The sequence below is a fragment of the Falco naumanni genome, chromosome 4 (assembly GCF_017639655.2).
Source record: "Falco naumanni isolate bFalNau1 chromosome 4, bFalNau1.pat, whole genome shotgun sequence".
Classification (NCBI taxonomy): domain Eukaryota; kingdom Metazoa; phylum Chordata; class Aves; order Falconiformes; family Falconidae; genus Falco; species Falco naumanni.
Window position 1 is genome coordinate 99,162,378 of NC_054057.1, and position 19,571 is coordinate 99,181,948.

The following is a 19,571-nucleotide window of genomic DNA, read 5'->3' on the forward strand; positions in this document are numbered from 1 at the left end:
AGGTGAAGATAAGTGAATAAGCACCTCCTTGCCCACGGCAGCCTCACTTCTTTCTCCCATCCTTCACGGAGTCAGGAGTGTCAGGCCAGGAGGCGGCTGTGGTGTGCGTGCCCCCATGGGTGCTGCAGTGTGTGAATGTGGCTGGGCACCACAGCAGTGCCCCCCGGCTTCCCTCATCCCCTTCCTCTGGGTGGGAATGGTCTCTCCCCATCCCTGCCCACCTCCTGGGACCAGAACCTGGGCATCTGCAGGTTGGCACAGGGTGACCTGGCCAGAGCTGGAGGGCAGGACCCATCTAAGAGCCAAGAGGAGCTGCTGGGGTGGTCTAACTCCTTGTTCTCCCCCAGCTTTGCAGCCTCTGGTTTCCCAGGCCATGGCAATTCAAGGACAGCCAACATGGTACTTCCAGCCACAGCAAGGATGGGGATGAGGGACCCAATCCAGGCAGGGGATGCATCTGAGCAGGATGACTTGGGGCAGCAGGAGCCTGGGGCAGCAATGCAGTGGCACCACACAGCCCCAGCGCCACCAGGATGCCTGTGACCCCCATGCAGGGTCTGCTTTTCCCTCCCGCAGCCCTCACCCGCAGGGTGCAGCAGCTGCTCCCCCTGGACCATGCAGCAGTTGGTAGATGACAGGGTGTTGCAACACGCCAGGGAATAATCACGATAACTCGAGCGGTTGCCCTGGTGCCGGGCTTGGCTGTTGCAGTGGTTGCTAAAGAGAGTGGGCGTGCGGCTTCCTCTGGGGCGATCTGATTTCTCTGGGAGCGTGGTTAAGGCACACTTAAGAGAAATCGTCCTCGGTGGAGCAGGGATGCGACCTCTCTGCCAGCAGCAGCAGCTGTGCTGAGCAGGCTGCTCAGGTGCCTGGGCATGCACGGAGCTGTTTGCTTTGGGGGGAAAAAACTATTAGCTTGTTCATCCATCCTGGGAAAACATCATCCGGCAATGAAGAGCAAAGGGAGCAAGTTTTCAGGGTGGCAGAGAAACCTTTGGGACCAGCACTGAGGAGCAGCGAAGGCCACCGGCTGCTGCCGGCTGAGCTGCAGCCCCCAGTGGGGTCCCTGTGGGGTGGTGAGAGCAGTGGGGAGGGAGCCGGTGCAGCAGCCACCTCCACGTGACCCTCCATCCCTGCTCCCACCGAAGAGACCTGGCAGGAGCCAGGCAGCTTCGTCGGACCCGGCCAAAAGTCACACAGGCGCGAGCACAGCCGGGCAGAAGCAGCAACTTCAGCCCCCGCAGCCCCATGTCGTGGGACACGGGGCAACACCTGCCCCCTGGGCTCCCCAGGGCCACGCTGAGGAAATCAGGTAAGCCCAGGGCCCCCTGAGCTGCCCCGGGGGGTCCCTGCTCCTCTGCCAGCTCCCCGCTGCCGGGACGGGCTGCTGAGCCCCCCGGGATGCGTCTGCACTGCATACGTGTTTAGGCACAGGTGACTTCGGACCCTGTTTACAATTTTGAGATATCATGTTTACTGTAATACTTTGGTCGCTGGTTGAGGAGCTGCCCTTCTGCTTCTGCCTTTCAAAACAGACCTGTATCCCACAAGAAATTCCCAGAGCAAACCTATGCTGTGATTCAAACCTTCTTGGAGCGGCATGGGGCTGGACAAGGGGTACTTGCTAATACAATCCCCACAAATCAGCGTGGAAGGATTTTCTCTGTATTCAACAAAATACCTTTGAGCTACCTTAAAACATTCATTAATGATTGATGTGCATCTGTATCATAGGCAGGCAAATGCACAGAGCAAATATTTGATGAGATATTAAAAGTAAGTTTGCGATTATCAAGAAAGACTGTTAAGCATCTGTCACTGCTTAACAAAACTAAACAAGCCGCTCCACATGCCGCTTGCAAAGGCACCAGGCTGACGTCCCTTGGTGATTGCTAACAGAGTGGGATCCCAGCCTTGTTATCTTTGTTTATCACAGTCCAAGGTAGTTAAATGAAATTATTAACCAGCACACCCAATCCTGCCTGCGGGCAGAGGGGAGCTTGTTGCTGCCTGACTGTACAAACATTTCTGACATTAGCCAACACAAAACAGGGAACCAGGAACTTCTACGCACCCGGACAGCTCAACTAGTCCCAAACTTGCCGGGATTTCTCTCTTTTAAATACATGTGCATGAGTGCAAAGCTCAGCAGGTGACCGTGGTGACCTGTGGGGTCCTTTACATCTGGGGTGATCACAGGTGGGGGCACGAGAGCAGCCTGGGCTGAGCCCAGAGCCCACTCTGTTCCCCCCTTGGGCAGGTGCGATGCTGGTGTAAAGGGGGGACCCGGGACCCGTGGGCTGTAGTGCTGCCACGATGCTCAGCAAGGGTGGGCAGGACCTGGGGCACAGGCTGGACTGGGGAGACTAGCTATACTGGTGGGAGAACACTGGCTGTACTGGTGGGGAGCACTGGTTGTACTGGTGGGCAGCCCTATCCCCAGAACGTGTTCAGCAGAGAGGCAGAGGCAGAAATGGTGGTGACGTGGCAGATGTGCTGGGAGCTGCAGGACTGTGTCCCCCTGCCCTGTTCTACACTTCTATTAGTTTTCTTTCCCTTTCTGACCCTGCAGCCTCGTGGGGTTTATTCCTGAACGTCAGGGCTGAGCAAAGGCAAGGGGACCAGGGCATACGCGCCTGCTGCCCCGAGGCAGCCACCCGATAGCTGCGTGCTGCTTCCCACGGTGGCCACATCGAGTTACATTCACCCTATTGCATTATAAATACCAGAATTAGCCTTGCTTAATTATTTAAAACTATAGATTAAAAGCAGACAAAGGTTCTTTGCCTCCTTTCCGGAGCACGTGTATCATTTATCGGTGATACGGTCGCCTGGTGACAAGCAAGGTGGAGCGTGCCAGCTCCATCGGTATGAGATGCTCCCAAGCTGCCGGCACAGCAGGAACCAGAGGGGAGGAAAAATCACAGTGAGGATGGGAGCTGGTACCACCTCATCCAGGAACGGTAACGATTAGCATCTGCCAATCTTTGGACTCACCGTATCAACATGATAATTATTATTATCATTATTATTATTGTTATTACTATGATCATTATCATCATCATCATCATTGTCAGCATTAACATCATCATCATCCCTCACCAGGGCAGTGAGCCACAGCAATCATTAAGCTAATGTGAAGGAATGACAGGTATCTCATTCCCGGCTCAGCTGCCTAACGATGGGTAAGCGACAGATGGATTATTTGGGGCATTAAGGTGCGTTTTGTGGGCTCAGCTGTGGGGACCCCCCCACCAAAGGGCTTCCAGGCACTGGGCACCCCCCCATCAGGCAGCACCCACATCTGGCTCAGTAAAGCTGGTATCTGGGTGCCTCGCTCTGCCCTGAACCCACTGCCCATGCAGAAAGTGGCTTCCAAAGGCAAGTGCCCAGCTTGTCAACACGCTTGTCCTACCGGCAGCAGATCCTCGGCAACTCATCTGCACGCCCCAAAGCTGCTCTCACCACACAAAGCTTTGGGGCACACCGAGACCGACACACGGTTGTGTCCCTGCCCCATGATGCCACGAGCCCCAGCTATACTGTGTTTCTAAAATACAATTAATTAATGTTAGGAAAACCATGCAAATTAGCAAATGCCATCAATTCAAGAATCCAAAATGAAAGAGAAACTTTCAGCTTCATTCTTTGTAGGACTTAAGATACAGCATGATCTTTTCTGCCATCACACTCACAGGAAAATCTGTAGGGCCAAACTCCAGCTCCACTTCAGACAATGGAAGTGCATTGACTGAACATTCATGCTCTAAAATGAAAAAAAAAAAAAATAAATGTGGACTTCTGGTTAATAGGTAGAATTGTACGTGTACCAGTGCTTAAAAGGAACTGAGGCCAGTGTCAAGTGCCTGTGCACCTCCACCTGCACTGCCCGCCATTGCAGGGGGTGAGGACATGCCCTCTCATCTCAGTCTTCCCAAGAGGGGTGTGAGGGATGGTACCCTCATCCTGGGGAGCAGATGCCATCGGGGGCCACAGCCCAGAAAAGGGAAGGTTCCCCTCATGTTTGCAGTGAAATGCGTCAGAAACCCACATCATTTCCCAGGTGCCAGGTTACTTGCCGAACCATCCTGGGTGTGTTGATTTTGCAGTCACCTTACTCGCAGGATATGTATGACCAGCTTCTTTCAGTAGCCCTTCGTTAATCTGTCAGTTCTTCTAAAAAGCTGCATCCATGAACAGATCCCAGGCATCCAGAAAACCAGTTGTTCTCCTCTGTAGCCACAGTTTTAAGTGATCATTTCTGCCCAGGAAATGGTCCCTTGGGTCAGCAGTTTTTACAAACCCAGATCCAGGGCTCTGACCCTGGGAGTCCTGAGGTTTTTGCCCAGTCTCATCCCTTCCACCAAGTAATAGCGTTTCACAGAATTACAAATAGCAATATCCCCTGAGCTTGGATCCCATTCCCAGAATAATGCCTTCTGCCTGTTTTTATGTGGATGGCATTTCACAGAGGCCCGTTCTCTGCCCAGAAAGGGATGCCCACACAGTATCTTTAACAAAAGCAGTTTGGTCATCATCTGCCCCTATTGACAAATCTCTCCTGAGACGCTCTAGTTGGAAAATCAGCTCTCAAATGACACAGACAGCAGAAATAAAAGACTGCGAACTACATTTGCTCGATAGATTTCAGCTAAAGCTAAACACTGAGCTGTGTTGCAGAGGAGAGCACTGACAGCTTGGTGAGTTCAGGATGCTGAGAACGAACAGGATATCATTGCAGGGGGCAGGGCATGTTGCAGAGCGGAGCTGCTGACAGCACTGAAGGACAAGAAACTCAGTTTGCAGGTGGCACGGAAAAGGGCTGAGGGATGCACAGGAGAAGGGTGAGCAAGTCGCAGAGGGGCAGGATGGCGAGGAGAGCCTGGCAAAACAAAAGCCAAGGGGAAGGAGGCATTTCATGTGAAAACCTGCAAAAAGCAGCTGGTGTCCTGCTGCACCCTCCGTTCTCCTATACAGTTGCAAATCGAGAGGTGCTGGGGAGGTGCCCAGACCTCCACCCCACCCTACAGCTTTCTATACCCAGTAGCTACACATCATTTTCTTTTCAATTGCTCTTGGTTTTCCCCTTGCGAAGAATGGCTGGAGCCATGCAGGCAGCCACAAGCAGAGCTGCACCCCTCGGGTTACCTGCCCTTTCCAGGGCCGTTAATCCCCTTAACATTCCTGGGGATTATTTCCATCCCACAGGACGGTGAAGCAGGCTGCCAGCGGCAGCGCAGGGAGCAACACACGGCACGCGGTCCCGAGGGGCTCGCAGGGCAACCCATCACTGAGAGACAAGCCGCTTAATCCTAAATAAATGCTCTGTGAAGGGCAAAAGGAAGAATGGCTCAGCTCTGGCCAGAGCCGAGCCCCTGTGTCCCACGCCTGTCCCTGGGCATGAGCCAGTCCTCCTGCTCCTCCTCTCCAGGATCAGGCTAAAACCTTTCTCCTCACCCTGGGCTGCACAAAAGCCACTCAGCACCCCAAGCAGCACACCGCATTTTACACTTCTAGTAGGATGGATTTCATTTATTTTGTGCAACATTCACGTTTTCAAAGGTGTTAAACGTTGCACCAAAACTGCCTGATTCCCCGTTTCCCAAAAGATTTGGACTGAGCATAATCCGAACTGGAAACAGTTTGCCCCAGGATTGCATACTGGTGATTTTATCGCAAGTGTCCCAGGAACGGGGGGATTTATAAGCATTTCTAGGCAGTAAGAGCAGGCATTTGGGCTTTGATTTAGGTCAGAACAGACCAAGATACTAAAATGTCATTTTTCTCCTCCAGTCAGTCCCACACCCTGGGGCAGGAGGGTGGCTGGTCTCTGGGCCATCTCAAAGATGCTGAATATTGCCTGTGGAGTCTCCTAGAAAACTGGGAGTTCATTTCACAGCTACGGCTGGGAGAGGAGATAACGCCATGTGTGAAGTCCAAGTATCTGCCAGTGGCCCTGGCCTCCACACCCAGGCACTCTTGCTTTTTACTTACAGAAAAGTCACTTGGAAATGTACCTTTCCTAGAAAGCCGCAGGCTTCTAGAAATGAGGAAAGGGAAAATATTTAAAAGCAAGCAAAAAACTGAGTATGCTGAAGCAAATACAGCTAGCTTTTTATGAGCAATGCTCCAAAGCAGACCTATTTAAAAGGTCACACTGTCTTTCTGAGTACAGCAGAGGGTATTAAAATGAACATGTATTTTTTTGTTTATATCTTGCCAAGAACAATATAAAAGTGTCTAACACCTTTTGCTGATTTATGGTGGTGGCCAAGGAGGTGTCAGAGCAGAGCCTTGTTCATTGATCTATGGCTGAATCATGCAAAAACAGACGTCCTGCTGTAAATCCGCTGCAGAGACCTGGCTTGATTTATACCTCCAGCACTATAAATAATGGCAAAAAGCAGCCTGATAGCAGTCAGTCTCCCCTTACACGGGCATGAATTACATCAGGTCTTGAAGACGATCAATCTACTCCATGAGAAACATTTTGCACTGGGTCCCTATCTGCCAACCTGCAGGAGAAAGGATGCCCCGTCCTTACTCCCAGCATAACCCCAAGCTCTGTTTCAGGTGCACCAATATTTTTATGCTCTCATTTTTCTTTTTCTGCTCAATGCAAATGAAGGCATTCCTTGACTTGTTCCAGGCTAAGGTCTTCTGAAGGTTTGAAGTGCTGTTCACGCAGTGAGGTTCAAGCCTCCTTCCAGTCCCAGTCAGGGACAAGGTCGGGACTTTGACTTTGTCCCTGGGGCAGCAGTTCAGACACCCACTGGAAGCCAAACCCTCGGGGTCAGTGTCTGCACACCACTAGGCACATCTAGTGCAGCGAAAACCAAGCTCAGATCTACCTGCCGTGTCCTGGCCCCCGCAATGTTGTTCAGTCAAATTGCACTCGTTATGAGGACTTCTGCATGCTGATTTAATAGCCCCCTGGCCAGAAAAGCTTCCAGTCACTTTCAGTTCCTCCCACTCCTTCCTTCCAAGTATTTTCTTCATTTCTACTAGTTTCAGGGAAAAGTTCCCCATCTGCCTTCAGTAAATAGGTTACTAAATCGCTGCTTCTTTGCAAGCCTCAGCTATGCAGTGTTTGATGGCTGCAGTCTGGAAATAACTATATCAGCCAATTCAAAACCTCCAGGCTCGCTGCGGTGCTCCCCCAAAAACGCTGCATAAGCAGAAGGTCCCCCAAGGCGGGGGGTGGGGGCCCTTCCCAACCATCCTGGGCATCTGTAGGGTGGAAACACCACAAGACCAAACTGAAGGGCTGGGTGACACTGTGCAATAGCCTTGTACACTACTGGGCGTTAGCCCTATGTGGACATGGGGACAGACTGCCCCCAGAAAATCTCCCGGGATCTAGGTCTTGGAGGTAGGGAAGAAGAGACTCCCATTCCAGAGCTGCAAAAGGAAACCCATACATCACAGACTCACAAGGGAAAAAAAAGTACTTTATAAGTAACAGTGCTGCACCAGTACCCCAAGAGCTAGTTCAGCTTAGCAGCAAGGCCTGAGAGCTACTTCATGTAGAAAAAAACCATGAAAGTCACTAGAGTTACGGCCGTTTCTGGCATCCAGGTTGGTCCTTCAGGCTTGGTTGGCCACATAATCCTTCCATGCTCACTGCTCACTGCATTATCCCCTAGCAGAGCACAACAGGTAGATTTAAGATGAACAAATCCAAGATCAATATGCCCCAGCCCTTCTCCTGCTGTGCCCAGCACACAAGCAGGTGTGGGCATCTCTGTCACTGGGAGCGGCTCTGGCCTACATGACAGCACAGGAACAGCAGGGAAAGGGTGACAGGACGACACAGTGACACTGAGGCTAGTGTATTAGTATAGCTATCCAAAAATGGTGTCTCCATTAAAAACACCAGCGTTTTATTTAGGTTACTCCATGGAGAGACTTTTTTGCTTGAAAAATTAAGACTTTGCTTTGCCTTTTGAAATGGGAGCTCATCCATTTCATTCACGCCAAAACAAACCTTTGCTTATCTACCTTCCTTCCTTGTCTTTTGTCTGCCTCCTCTGTGAAAAAAAGACCAAAAAAGGGAAGAAGTAGAAGAAGAAAAAAACCAAAGCAATTTTACCCCACTGAAAACCTGGCATGTTTTCTCACTGTTCGAAACCTGGCTGTCATCGAACAGAAATTAGCCATGAAATTGTGCTGCCTTAACCCTTGGCTGTTCTTCAGTCCCTGCATCTCTCTGGAAGGCAACGCTGAGCCCCCAGCTTCAGCCTGCGGAGTCCAGCCCCTGAGGGGTTTGAATCAGCCTGGCACTTGCCACCAAACAGCAAACCACACCACCTTCCCTTCTGCCAGCAGTGATGTATGATCCTAGTGGAAAATAATTTGATACAAGAAATCACTGGTTCCAGCTTCCAAGTGCCCTTTAAATATGTACCAAACTATTCACCCCAATTACACTCATGTAATGGGCTCTGATTTGTTTTTCTTTGTTCCCAAAGCAGTAGAGCACGGGCCACATTAACATTCAATGAGAAGTTGTTTGATATTGAATCATTTCTTCAGCAGTATTATTCCTTACACAATTCTGTTTGATTGCAATCCACTCCACATTTGATAAGTACTTACTATGAAAGAATGACCTAGCTTGCTTTCTCTTGCCTTTTTTTATTGATTTCTCTTATAAAAGGGTTTTATTCCTTTTACACACAAGATTGCAAAAAGAGAGAGAGACAACATTACTGAACAACTGTTTTCCTTGCTGCTCCACCAACCCATCTAACTTCACACTAGGCCCCCAAAAATACTGTAATAACAAGATACTTAGAGGCACGGAGCTGCCTACACCCTTTTCCTGGGACTTTTTGTTCTTACTGGTAAACTTCCAAATTGTTCAAGTGAATAGTCAGGAATAAATTGCTCTTTCTGAGCCCCTGATTAGACCGTACACTGAATAATTGCAGGCAGCCCCACTGTGCTCCGCATTTAAAGACACAGCCCACTGCGGGCTGTTTGTCTGTAACTTGTGCTTTGCACACACTTCGTATAGGGTTTTTTGTAAAGGGGAAATGTAGAGCACTAGAAAAATACCAACAGCGACCATGCCCTGTGGTTTGCCTGAAATCCAAGCTGTCATCACTTCCAAAAGAGTGGGCTCTTGTTCTTGCATCCAGAACATACAAATTATTACAGCACGACCACATACTGCATGGGCGAATTATGCTTTTCTTGGCATTGGGCTCGATCCCAATTGTTAGGCCAGCAGGATATCAGCAAAACGTTTCCTTGACAAGAGGTTTCAGATACAGCATCCCTTCCCCAGGCCTGTGTTTTGGAAGCCCCTCAAAGCCCACAGCATCCCCTCGTGCTCAGGGACCAACGGCTTCAGCCAGGACGGCCAAAGCAGCCACTCAGCACAGTCCACATCCACAGCTGTTTCCAGTTTTAGTTAGACCTGTCTTGCATTAATTAATCCTTGGCACTAAATGCTGCAGCCACTGAAACGAGCAGCTGGCAAGTAATTTAAATGATCTAATTAATATGTGTCTCATCAACAATGCAAAGGGAATATTTTTGAAATCCTCACCAGCACAGGGAGGCATGTGTGCAGAGACAGCAACGCGGGTGTCAAGCAGCTGGGGCAGGCACCATCTCTTCTCCTCTGCCTTGTCCAGGGGAGGAGAGCTCCAGCGAGTTCCCACACCACAGCAGGGTGAGACTTCTCACGCAAACACCCCTCTCTCCTTGCAGCATCGATGTACACTGAAATACAGAGGGAGCGACCAGATGGCGGGAATATCCTGACTCACCCAGACTACATAGATGGAAACCCAGACCTCATCAAACCCAAAAAGCTCCTAAATCCTGTAAAAGCCTCAAAGAGCCACCAAGAGCTGCACAGAGAGCTGCTGATGAACCACAAAAGGTAAGAGGAGGTCGCAGCCTGCTGCTGGAGAAGTCCGGGAGGTGCTGAGCTCAGCAGCCAGGGCACATATGCCAGCAATAGCCTGTGAGTTGGAAGGGCACGATAAATCCCTTCACTTGCAAACAAACACAACATAAACCTTGCTGTGGCCCTTTCCTCTTTTCTCTGATGTGACAGTTTCTTTTAAAACAAAAGCAGAACCAAAAGCCCCCTGCTCTGCCACCCTGGAGCATCATCAGGCTAGCACTTTTTGGAGCTGCTTGCCGTTTCCACTTACCTTGAGCCACAAGCACCCAAAGATGCAAGGCATCCCTACAGCCCCTTTATAATGTCCTACACATGTTTTCTCCCTGGTCCTGGTTTTTCTGTCTCCATCACTGATTTGCCAAGTCCCCAGCAATGTACAGCATTCCTGTGTGCTTTAAGGTCAACCCAGAGGCAGTAAGAGGTGCAGGCTGGATGGAGCCATTGAAAGCTGGGAAAGCACCGTCTGTACAAGGAGAAGGCTAATCATCGTCTCCCGAAGAATGAAGCAGGTGAAGACAGGCTAGAATTCACATTCCTGACTTCCTCCGCCATCACCCCAATATAACTCTTTGGGGGTACAGATACAACGCCAGGAAAACGACACCAGTGACTTGAGAACCTATAACCACATCATTCCTTTGTCTGAGCGTGAGTGCAATAAAAGCATACTCAGTTCAGAGGCTTTTAAGCACAGCAAGAAATCTGATGGCTTTACACTGACATTTTCTGAACACCCTGAAATATTCTGACACGATAGCACTTTGGCTGTCTAATTAAAAGGAGCACAGCCCTGTTCAAAAGGACCACAGTCATCAAGAGAACCAGACACATATTAATTCGGCAAACAATCAAGCCTGCCAGCAGGGAGCATTAATCAATACTGGCACTGGCTGGGCTTGGGTTTGATTTGATTTTCCCAGAATCAGAGGAATTACAGGGATCAGATCCAGGCTGTTTTCGAGCATCAAGGCAGAAGTAACTATAGCATCCAGATTTTTTTAATCTCTCTGGTTTGAGAGTGACCATATCCTGCCTACTGATACTGCTCAATTTAAAGGCTCACCTACCAGCACTGGCTTTGATCTCACAGGACTTTATTCCAATCTCACCATGATGAAACCAAGAATCAAGAAATCCCTGCAACAGAGGTAGCAGAGATGGATGGTAGCAGATGGGATACAGACCCCATGGCACCAGACTGAGCTGAACTTCAAACTGGCGAACAAAAAGAGTGTCACCACTCTGTATTCCAGTTCTGTGCTTGCCACCATGTTACATCCACCTGTGCCGTGAGATACTGGCAGGAGTGATACAGCCATCCTGTATCTCCTGATGCCTCTCCTTATAGTCCTGTACATCTCACCCAGCAGTGTAAACCTACTTTGGCTCTAGCCTCCTCAATATTTTTCAGCAAACACATGAAACAAACCCTACTGCAAACAATAACCCATGGTTGCTGGTTTCTTGCCACTCTCAAATCCACCACTTTTGCCTCCTGCTACACGTTACCATAGAGGTAGAGAGGGGAGAAGGGGAGTGAGAAGCATCTATGACTTGCTCCTGTTTCTGCTTTGCTGTTGGTTTTTCCAAGCAGCGAGGAGAAGCAACTCAAATTAGCAGCTTGTGCAACAAAACCCTTATCTTAGTCAACACCTCCGGGTACTAACAACACAGGCTGATTAAATCAAAGAGTGGTAACAAATAATCCACAGCAACATTGCAGGCTGTGTCTCCAGCAAGCCAAGGCAGATTTGCCTTCTCTCAAGCACTGGGAAAAGCATTTCTGCAGCATCCAAGTTCTTCCTGCCTTGAAAAACCATCATGAAAGCTCCGGGGCAAAGGCTACAGCTACCCTCACTGACGTTGCCGTGAACTTTGTCCTGTCATAAAGCAAGAAAAGAAATTACAATAAGAAACATTGTTAAACATGCCACTGGAAGGATGCAAGCACTGGTCCCCAAGCCATGTTGTGACAGTGCAAATGTTTGCTGCATCTGGAGAGCATCTCCCTCTCCCTCCCTTTCTCCTTCTCCTCTCCCTCTGCCTGCCAGTTCAGTTTCCCATGATGTGAGATACCACCTCAGCACCTGCCACTTTGCCAAGAAAGCTCTGTAGTCCATAGGGTCTGAGGTCTCTGCTTTCAAACAGCCTTAGCAGAATCCAACCAGTGTTTGGTCAACAGAAACCTCCCGGTGCTGAGGAGCTCTGCATTAATAGTGCACCCCGACCCCCTGTGCCCTGGGCAAGCCCTCAGCACAGACATGGGGAGGTCCCCTCCTTGTCTCAAAACAGACCTCCACCCACAGGAACACCAAACACCCCACACATTACAACAGGACTTGTAAATACTCTGAGCGTGTTGATTTAAGCAACTGCTAAACCCAGCCCATGAAAGTGGTGAGGCCCCACTCCTTCCCCATGTGTGACAGCTATGAGGTCTTCAACTCCTTCTCCTCAAAAATACAGCTTCAGTCAACTACTCCTAGTCCTGTCTTTTCTTGCAAGATTACTTACACTCCAGCTGCTCTTGCAGAAGATAGCCTGCGTAAATGCAGTCTTGGCCACTTCCTAACTACCTGTTCTTCAGCGACACGAAGCTCTGTGTAGTTGCAATACAGTTTTCCCTGAATTCAGCAAATTCAGCAAAAAAAGAAAGTCACCCAGCAGCTTCAGGTTTTGCCTCTCTGGCTAGGGCTTGGTGGGGCAGAGTCACTGCTTTTAGTGATTTAAGCCAGGAAGCTGATGGATTTTACGAAGGCAGATTCCTTTTGGCACGGAAGAGATGAGTTGGTCAAACCACTACCCTAGAAGGGCAGGAAGCCTCCCACAACCACGCAGGAGCACATCGGGACGTGTTCCACATTCACCCATAGCCCTACTCATCCATACCTACTCCCAAGCTCCCAGCGGGGCAGAGGCTGGTGGGAAGGTGGCCGGGGTCACCTGCAGGAGGTAAATCTTAGTGTCCAAATTCAGGCATGTCAATATTCAAAGTGTTAGGTTTCTGGAATTTGTTTGGAGAACTTCTTTCATCTTTACACCACGTAATTATGCCTTGGCTGCTTGTCCTTGCCATGCCTCTTTTCCCGTGATCAGACATGGATCTTTTCCCTGACAGAACAGGGCTCGGAGCAGTCCCGCTTCATCTGAGATGCTTCGGGTGGCTGGCGGAGAGCCAGGCACCTGTGCCATCCACAACACAAACACTCGGCTTCCAGGAGAAAAGGACATTTCATTTTGGCCCCTTGGCCCAAACCCTCCATGTCAACAGGGGGGCCGCTAGCCCTCAGCTGTGTAGCAAAGCTGGGATGCAACTGGGAGGAGAGGAACTGCCGGGACAATTACTGCAGATCAATGACTACCCCTGCTGGTGGAAAAAAAATAGGCATGATTTAAAATGCCCTCAACGCAGCTGAATCCATCACTGACATCATTCAAACTGACAGCAGGAGCCAAAGGAAGGTCCCACTTCCACACCCGTCCCAGAAAGCTGTAGCGCTTCAATGCAATGGGATGGGCAAACCCCCCAGCACCACAAGCCCCACACACGAGCAGCAGGCACTGTGCCCACCCCAGGCACCCTCCCAGCAGCACAACACCCTCAAAACTGTGTGGATAGACTTGTGGACCAGGATTGCTTTGTGGACCAGGTCTCCCACGCTTCCATTTAGGACCGAGAAGAGTTTTGGGGTTGCTGGGCTGCCAGTGAGTACACCCCAGCGGGTAGGCGCTCTGGCCCTGATTTATCTGCTTTTTATCCACAGAGGTTTGGGCATGGAGAGCAAGCCAGAGCTGCAGCGGGTGCTCGAGCACCGACGGCGAAACCAGCTCATCAGGCAGAAGAAGGAAGAGGAAGAGGCAAAGAAATTGCAGTCTCCTTTTGAAAAAGAGCTATTAAAGAGGCACCAGAGGCTGGATCAGGTAGAACCGAGTTTTCAGCCATTCCTGGCTCATCCTAGCCACCCTGTACAAGGCACAGACCACAGGGGAGATGGGTGAGCTGAGGCTCAACCCAAGGTCTAGCATTGCTACCCCTGCATAAAGCAGGAGCCACAGTACATCCCTCACTGCTGCACTATGCAGCTGCAGCACCCTTATCCTCACAGGATCCACCCCGTTTGTACCATCTCACCCAGGACCTCCACCACACACCACTGACACCACATGGTGTCCCTGGAGTGTGCTTTCCAGTTCAGAGCACCCCAAATAGCATGGGAGTTGCTGCAGCACCCACCATGGGGGTGCCTAGGACCCTGGGGTGCAGGGTGAGAGGCTGCACAAGTGCTGGAACATGCAAACACTGCTGCAATCGCACCCAAGCTGCTTTTGGGAGCAGTTCCTGGCATGTACCCTGGCCAAAAATATGTCTGGGGAAAACAATATTCAGCACAGGTACTTGTCAGCAGCACAGCTGTGCCCCAGGTGCACTGCCTCTGCCCTCTTACCCACACTGGTGCCAGCAGCAAGCAGGCTTGTGGCCATTGAAAATAATGTCATTCCCTGTCCTACTTGCCAGTATTTGCACTGCAAATGGATAAAATTTTTTTATTTCATTAATGACACAACAACTCCCTTGCAAGCCTATCAGCCAAGCTGAGATCACTTGAAAATCAAAGCCCAGCACTCTCAAAGAACCAGGAATACGAAACAAGGTGATTCAGGGACAGACCCATAAAGACCTTGCATATAGAAGTGAGGCAGTACGATGACTTACACCCCCTTAGACAATAAACTAATGCTGAGAGCTTTCCCCAGGCTCACAGGCCTTTTTTGCTGGGACGGATTCAAACCTCCTCCACTCTCCTCCATGCCAGCTCTGAAGTGAAGCACTCCCCTGCTTTTCTGCTGGAGATGCTCCTCCCTGGAGGATAAAAATAAATAATTTAATTTTTCAGGAGGCCAGAAAAAGAGACTAAGGGTGAACATGGCTCTGGCATAATGACTTGGAAAAAGAGAACACCGACACGTGCACTGCACACACTCAACTTTGGGCAATAATAACTGGACACCCAGCAATAACGAAGCCCACCGTTTGAATGTCGCTGACGCACTTTTGTCCTTCAGTATGCACAGATTAATGGTGACTCTTCTTTCTTACAGCTGGAGAAAGAGCAGGAGAAGCAGGAAGACCATGCACCGGAATTCATTAAGGTCAAGGAAAACCTGAGGAGAACATCAACGGTGACTGGGGATGAGAAAGCAGCGTAGCTTCTGCCAAAACTCAACAGGGATCCTACCAAGGCCGGCGCTAACACACACACGCTGACATCTCTGTACATGGTGGACATTCACACCTGCACCGTTGGGGCTGCTTATGGTTATTAACACTTGCTCCAGTAAAGGCACAAAAAAGGTTTTCCCAGCCCAGTAAGGTACCACTGTGGAAAAGGTGCAGTATTCACCGAAGAAGTACTCACACGGGGAGATGCAGAGCGAAATTATGTTCTTTTTCCCCCCAGATCGTGGGTGCATGCTAACCTCCAGCTAACTCTTGGTTAACCCTAGAAACACAGCGACTGTTTAAGCCAGGGAAGTCTGTGGAGGGATGGTTTGGGGGACCCCTGCTTCTTCCTGGAGGCAGGCTCACCAGGCACTGGGTGACAGGAGGGCAACTGCAGCTCTGGAGAAGCTCCTGGAAACCTGGCCTGGTAACGAAAAGGGACAATCTGTGTATTACTGAAAACAGCCCAGGTGACCATAATGGCTTTCCCAAGGGTCACTGGTATTGCCCCAGTGTGCGAGTCAAGCCTGGCTGAGGCTGTGTGTACCAGCAGCACACCCGTACTATTAGGAAAATCAGCCTCTGTGTGCCCGTACCAATGCAGCAGAGGCAGGTGCAACTGTTATTCACAAGCATCTTTAAACTGCTTTTCAAACCTGTTTGAAAACAGCTCTTTAGGCAGTTCCATGCTCAGGCAGAAAATCCATCGGACCACACCATCAACACCCCAAGCGGGAGGCAAACGCTCTGTGCAGAAAGCAAAGGCTGGGTGTTTTCGGCATGGCTGTGTGTGGAAGCACGCAGTGACCAGGCAGCAGGTCCCTGCAGATGCAGCAGACAGGCAAACTGCTTCTTGCCCCTGGACGACTGAGCTTCAGCCCCTTACCCAGCAGCCAGACATGTGACTGAGAAGTGTCAATGTGGTAATGTCATACTGGTGTCCTGGTAGCCACCCTGCACACAGCTGGCATCTGTAGGCACCAGGGGCTACAGGGCACGTATGTGGTGATGCAAAACCCTTTGTCAGTGCTTTTCATCCCCTTTTCCAGAGGTCAGAGCTGCCTCATTGCAGCCACCACCTTGGAAAAAGTAAAAATCTTCTTGCTGCCAGTATAGCAAAGCTGAGATAGATCGTGTGTTTGCGCCACATATGGACAGAGCCTGCCACACGTATGGAGCACCCATGCCCTGAGGTGTCCACATCTAGAGCTGAAATTGCACCTCCAGGAATATCTCAGCTTCTTGCTTCCCACATCAGCCCTGACACAAAGCCTAAACAGCACAACTCACCAACTGCCTTTGGACACCGGCTCTTGAATGGCAAGCCTCAATGGACCCAGTCAGCTGGGAAGGTAATACCTGGATAAACAATACCTACTATCCACATCTGCAGTGGATCCATATGTAAATTAAGGGAAACTAAGCATTTATCACATATTTATTAAAAAGTTACTAATCCATTCCCTAGTCTCCCTGGTCCAGTGGGGTGCTTAATTTTGAGGGCTGTTGTTCGACCTGGCAGCCTGAGTAAAACATCTGAGCCACATCACATCACGAGCAGTGACAGGTACAAGGCTTCTGCGACAGACTGGACATAAAAGCCCTTCACTCCATTTCAGTCCTGGAGAGCCCCACCCCACAGCACTGTCTCTGCCGTGAATTTTAAACCCCTTGCTCATCACGCTCATTTTAAAGTTTTAATTTCAGAAATCCAGTGCATATGGTCACTAAGGGTCAAAAAAGATCTAAATGGATTTATTACACCCCTCCCAACTGAGAAGCTTTTCATATAAGTTATGATTAAAACCATGAGGAAGAAGCAGCATTGACCATTTTTTCAGGGGGAAAAAATAGCCAAATTTCTCCAAGAAAAAAAAAGGTGTTGCTAAGGATGTTTGTACACAGCTGTAAAGAATGCTGTATGATACTCCACAGATAACATCAGTTTAAACAACAAGCCAGAATTACTGTGCTGGGGGTTTTGTGAGGGGTTATGGCACAGATTAAGTAACCTTGATCAAAGAGCTCAAAAAAAATTCAGCAAATTAATTTGTAATTTTGCCACAGATGGACATGTACTCCAGGAGAGGCAATCTGTCACTCCATATGCACCAGTGTTATCAGCTCACCCGGGCTGGGACAGAGGCATTTATACAAGTCCTTGGGTTGAAGCCATCCGGTAAGGTCTGGGTAAGCTGAGTGCTCGGATCAGCACTGAAAAACTTGCAAATATTTTGCTGCGGTCTTCCTGAGTACGCAAATATTATCAGAGTGAAAAAAAAATGAGTGTTTCCCTTAGATGCAGTGCCCACCCAGCACAGTGGGGCTGCACACCGGTGCAGTCCATGATAGCTAAGGGGCATCTGGCTCATTCTCAGCAGGTGTCCAGAAGGGAAAGGCAGGGCCAGGTCACACTGTCCTAACTCAGGCTGAGCTAACAGTCACAGAAGTCCTTCCAGCGGTGGAGAGACAGCAGAAAGCCCTGACCTGGCAGCTCACCAGGACCCTGCGGGCTGAGAGCCGGCACCCAGCTGCACACCCACACCAAACCCCAAGCAGCCGGTGCTGGCAGCTGCCGCGGGGCCGGGACAGGCTGGAGCATCCACATGGCACACAGTGGGACACACGGTGCTTCATCCACGGCAAGAGCTGCAGGCTCCAGCCCTCCATGATGGCACATGGGAAATGATGCTTTTACTGTTCAATGCTGGCTTAAAAATCACAGCATCTTCCAACACAGCTCCTCGCTCCTCACACCCCTGCGAAGTGGTAATGCCTCCCTGGCTGGGCTCAGACCCAGAGCCTGGGCAACCTTCACCAATGCTCTTGTGCTTCATGGTGTGGCAGCAATGGAGGTGGCACCCGAAAAAGTATCAGTGTAGGCATCAACAGGAAGATTTTGGGGTATCTTTGTGTCTCTTTTTCTTTTAAACGAATTCTTCCCTATGCCCTTAAAATGCATTCCTGAATAAACGTGGTGTATCCAGAAGACACAGATTATCAGAGTATTGACGGGGACAATTTTTTGCACTGTGTATGTTGCCTATGTGGTATATAGTCTATATTCTGTGTTGGTGTTTATACATTTATATAAAAATATACGTCATGCAACTCTACTGAATTAACTCATACCTTTTAATGTGGACATTTCTGAAGAAATAAACTAAACGATGATCGTACATTTTGCTCTTTCTACAAGGAACTGAAAAAACTCCAAGGATGCAAGCAGACAACAGCCAAATAAACTGAATGAACATAAAAATCAGTGAAGTCTGACAGCAACTCCTTTGTTGGTGCTGTGTTAACTTACTCATCAACGAGCTGTTTTCATCATCCGCACCCAATGCTGCCTCCATTGCTTATTCCCAGACTTCATCTCAATTTACTGAAAGTTTAAGGGCACAAAAATTGTGGAATCAGGCTTTGTACACTGAAACTTCCCATATGTTTGATTTCTAACTGGCCAAAAATGCCCACCTACCTGGCAGGATAAGACCCACAAAGCCAAGGAAACACATTGCCCTTGGATTTAATTCAAAAACTCCATTTTGAACTGAAAGGTAATCCTCACACTAGTCAGCTCACCTCATTATTCTAAAACATTTTTAAAGAGGTTTAGCAGCAACAAAAGACCACCGATTAAATAGATAAGAAAAAGAGAGGATGCTTCACACATCCAGGTCACACACCATGGTCCCCGAGAGCCAGGACTGAAACTAAATGCATTAAAGCAAATGAAAAGGACTTCTCTGTCTCATTAGCAATACCCTTAACAGCAGAGACGTCAACTCCCCACTCAGAACAAGGCAGAGATGGTGCTTGGATGCATTTCTCTGCCACCAGGTATCCGCTGGGATTGCCACACCGGGAGGTACACAGCATTCCCGGCCCTCCGCACCCTGCGGCACCAGTGTGGGCAGTCAGCTCATCATTAGGGATGAGGGCTCCTTGACTAAACCTGTTCTTCAGGTCAGGTTCCCAAAACATCTTCCTACCTTGTTACCGCTTATAATAGCAGCTCAGTTGCTATCCTGCCATAGCAGGTTGTGGACTTCATTTCCTGGCACAAACCACACAAAGGGAAACACCTTCACTGGAGAGCCTGGCCTTTGGTGAGGCGTGAGACCGGGGGGCTCAGGCAGGACTTCGTAAAATGCTTGATCAACCTCTCGCAGCCCCAGCCAGCGAGGTTTCAGTGGGCTGTGCCCCAAGACTGCTTACACTAATTACACACCTCCTTTCACAAGCAGATGCCAAAGGCAGTCATTCATATCATAGAACCACTTGGGTTAGAAAAGACCATGGAGATCATCGAGGCCAACCACTAACCCAGCACTGCCAAGCCCACCACTAAACCATGTCCCTAAGCGCCACATCTATGTGTTTTTTTAAACACCTCCAGGGATGATGATTCCACCACCTCCCTGG

At 49.6% G+C, this 19,571-nt stretch overlaps 1 protein-coding gene across 2 annotated transcripts in view; it reads left to right on the top strand.

The window, feature by feature from the left end:
• The window catches only part of FAM107A (family with sequence similarity 107 member A), a 31,233-nt gene extending 12,911 nt beyond the window's left edge, over positions 1-18,322 (top strand). Inside the window, exons 1-4 of one of the 2 annotated variants that reach the window (XM_040591398.1) lie at positions 706-1,312; positions 9,721-9,895; positions 13,687-13,843; positions 15,023-18,322. In XM_040591398.1, coding sequence (XP_040447332.1) covers positions 1,249-1,312; positions 9,721-9,895; positions 13,687-13,843; positions 15,023-15,130 — 504 coding nt within the window. In that variant the 5' untranslated portion in view covers positions 706-1,248 and the 3' untranslated portion in view covers positions 15,131-18,322. Of the gene's footprint in view, positions 1-705; positions 1,313-9,720; positions 9,896-13,686; positions 13,844-15,022 lie in introns of those variants that run through there. The other variant, XM_040591397.1, reaches the window with a different exon arrangement.
• Positions 18,323-19,571: the final 1,249 nt, after the last annotated feature.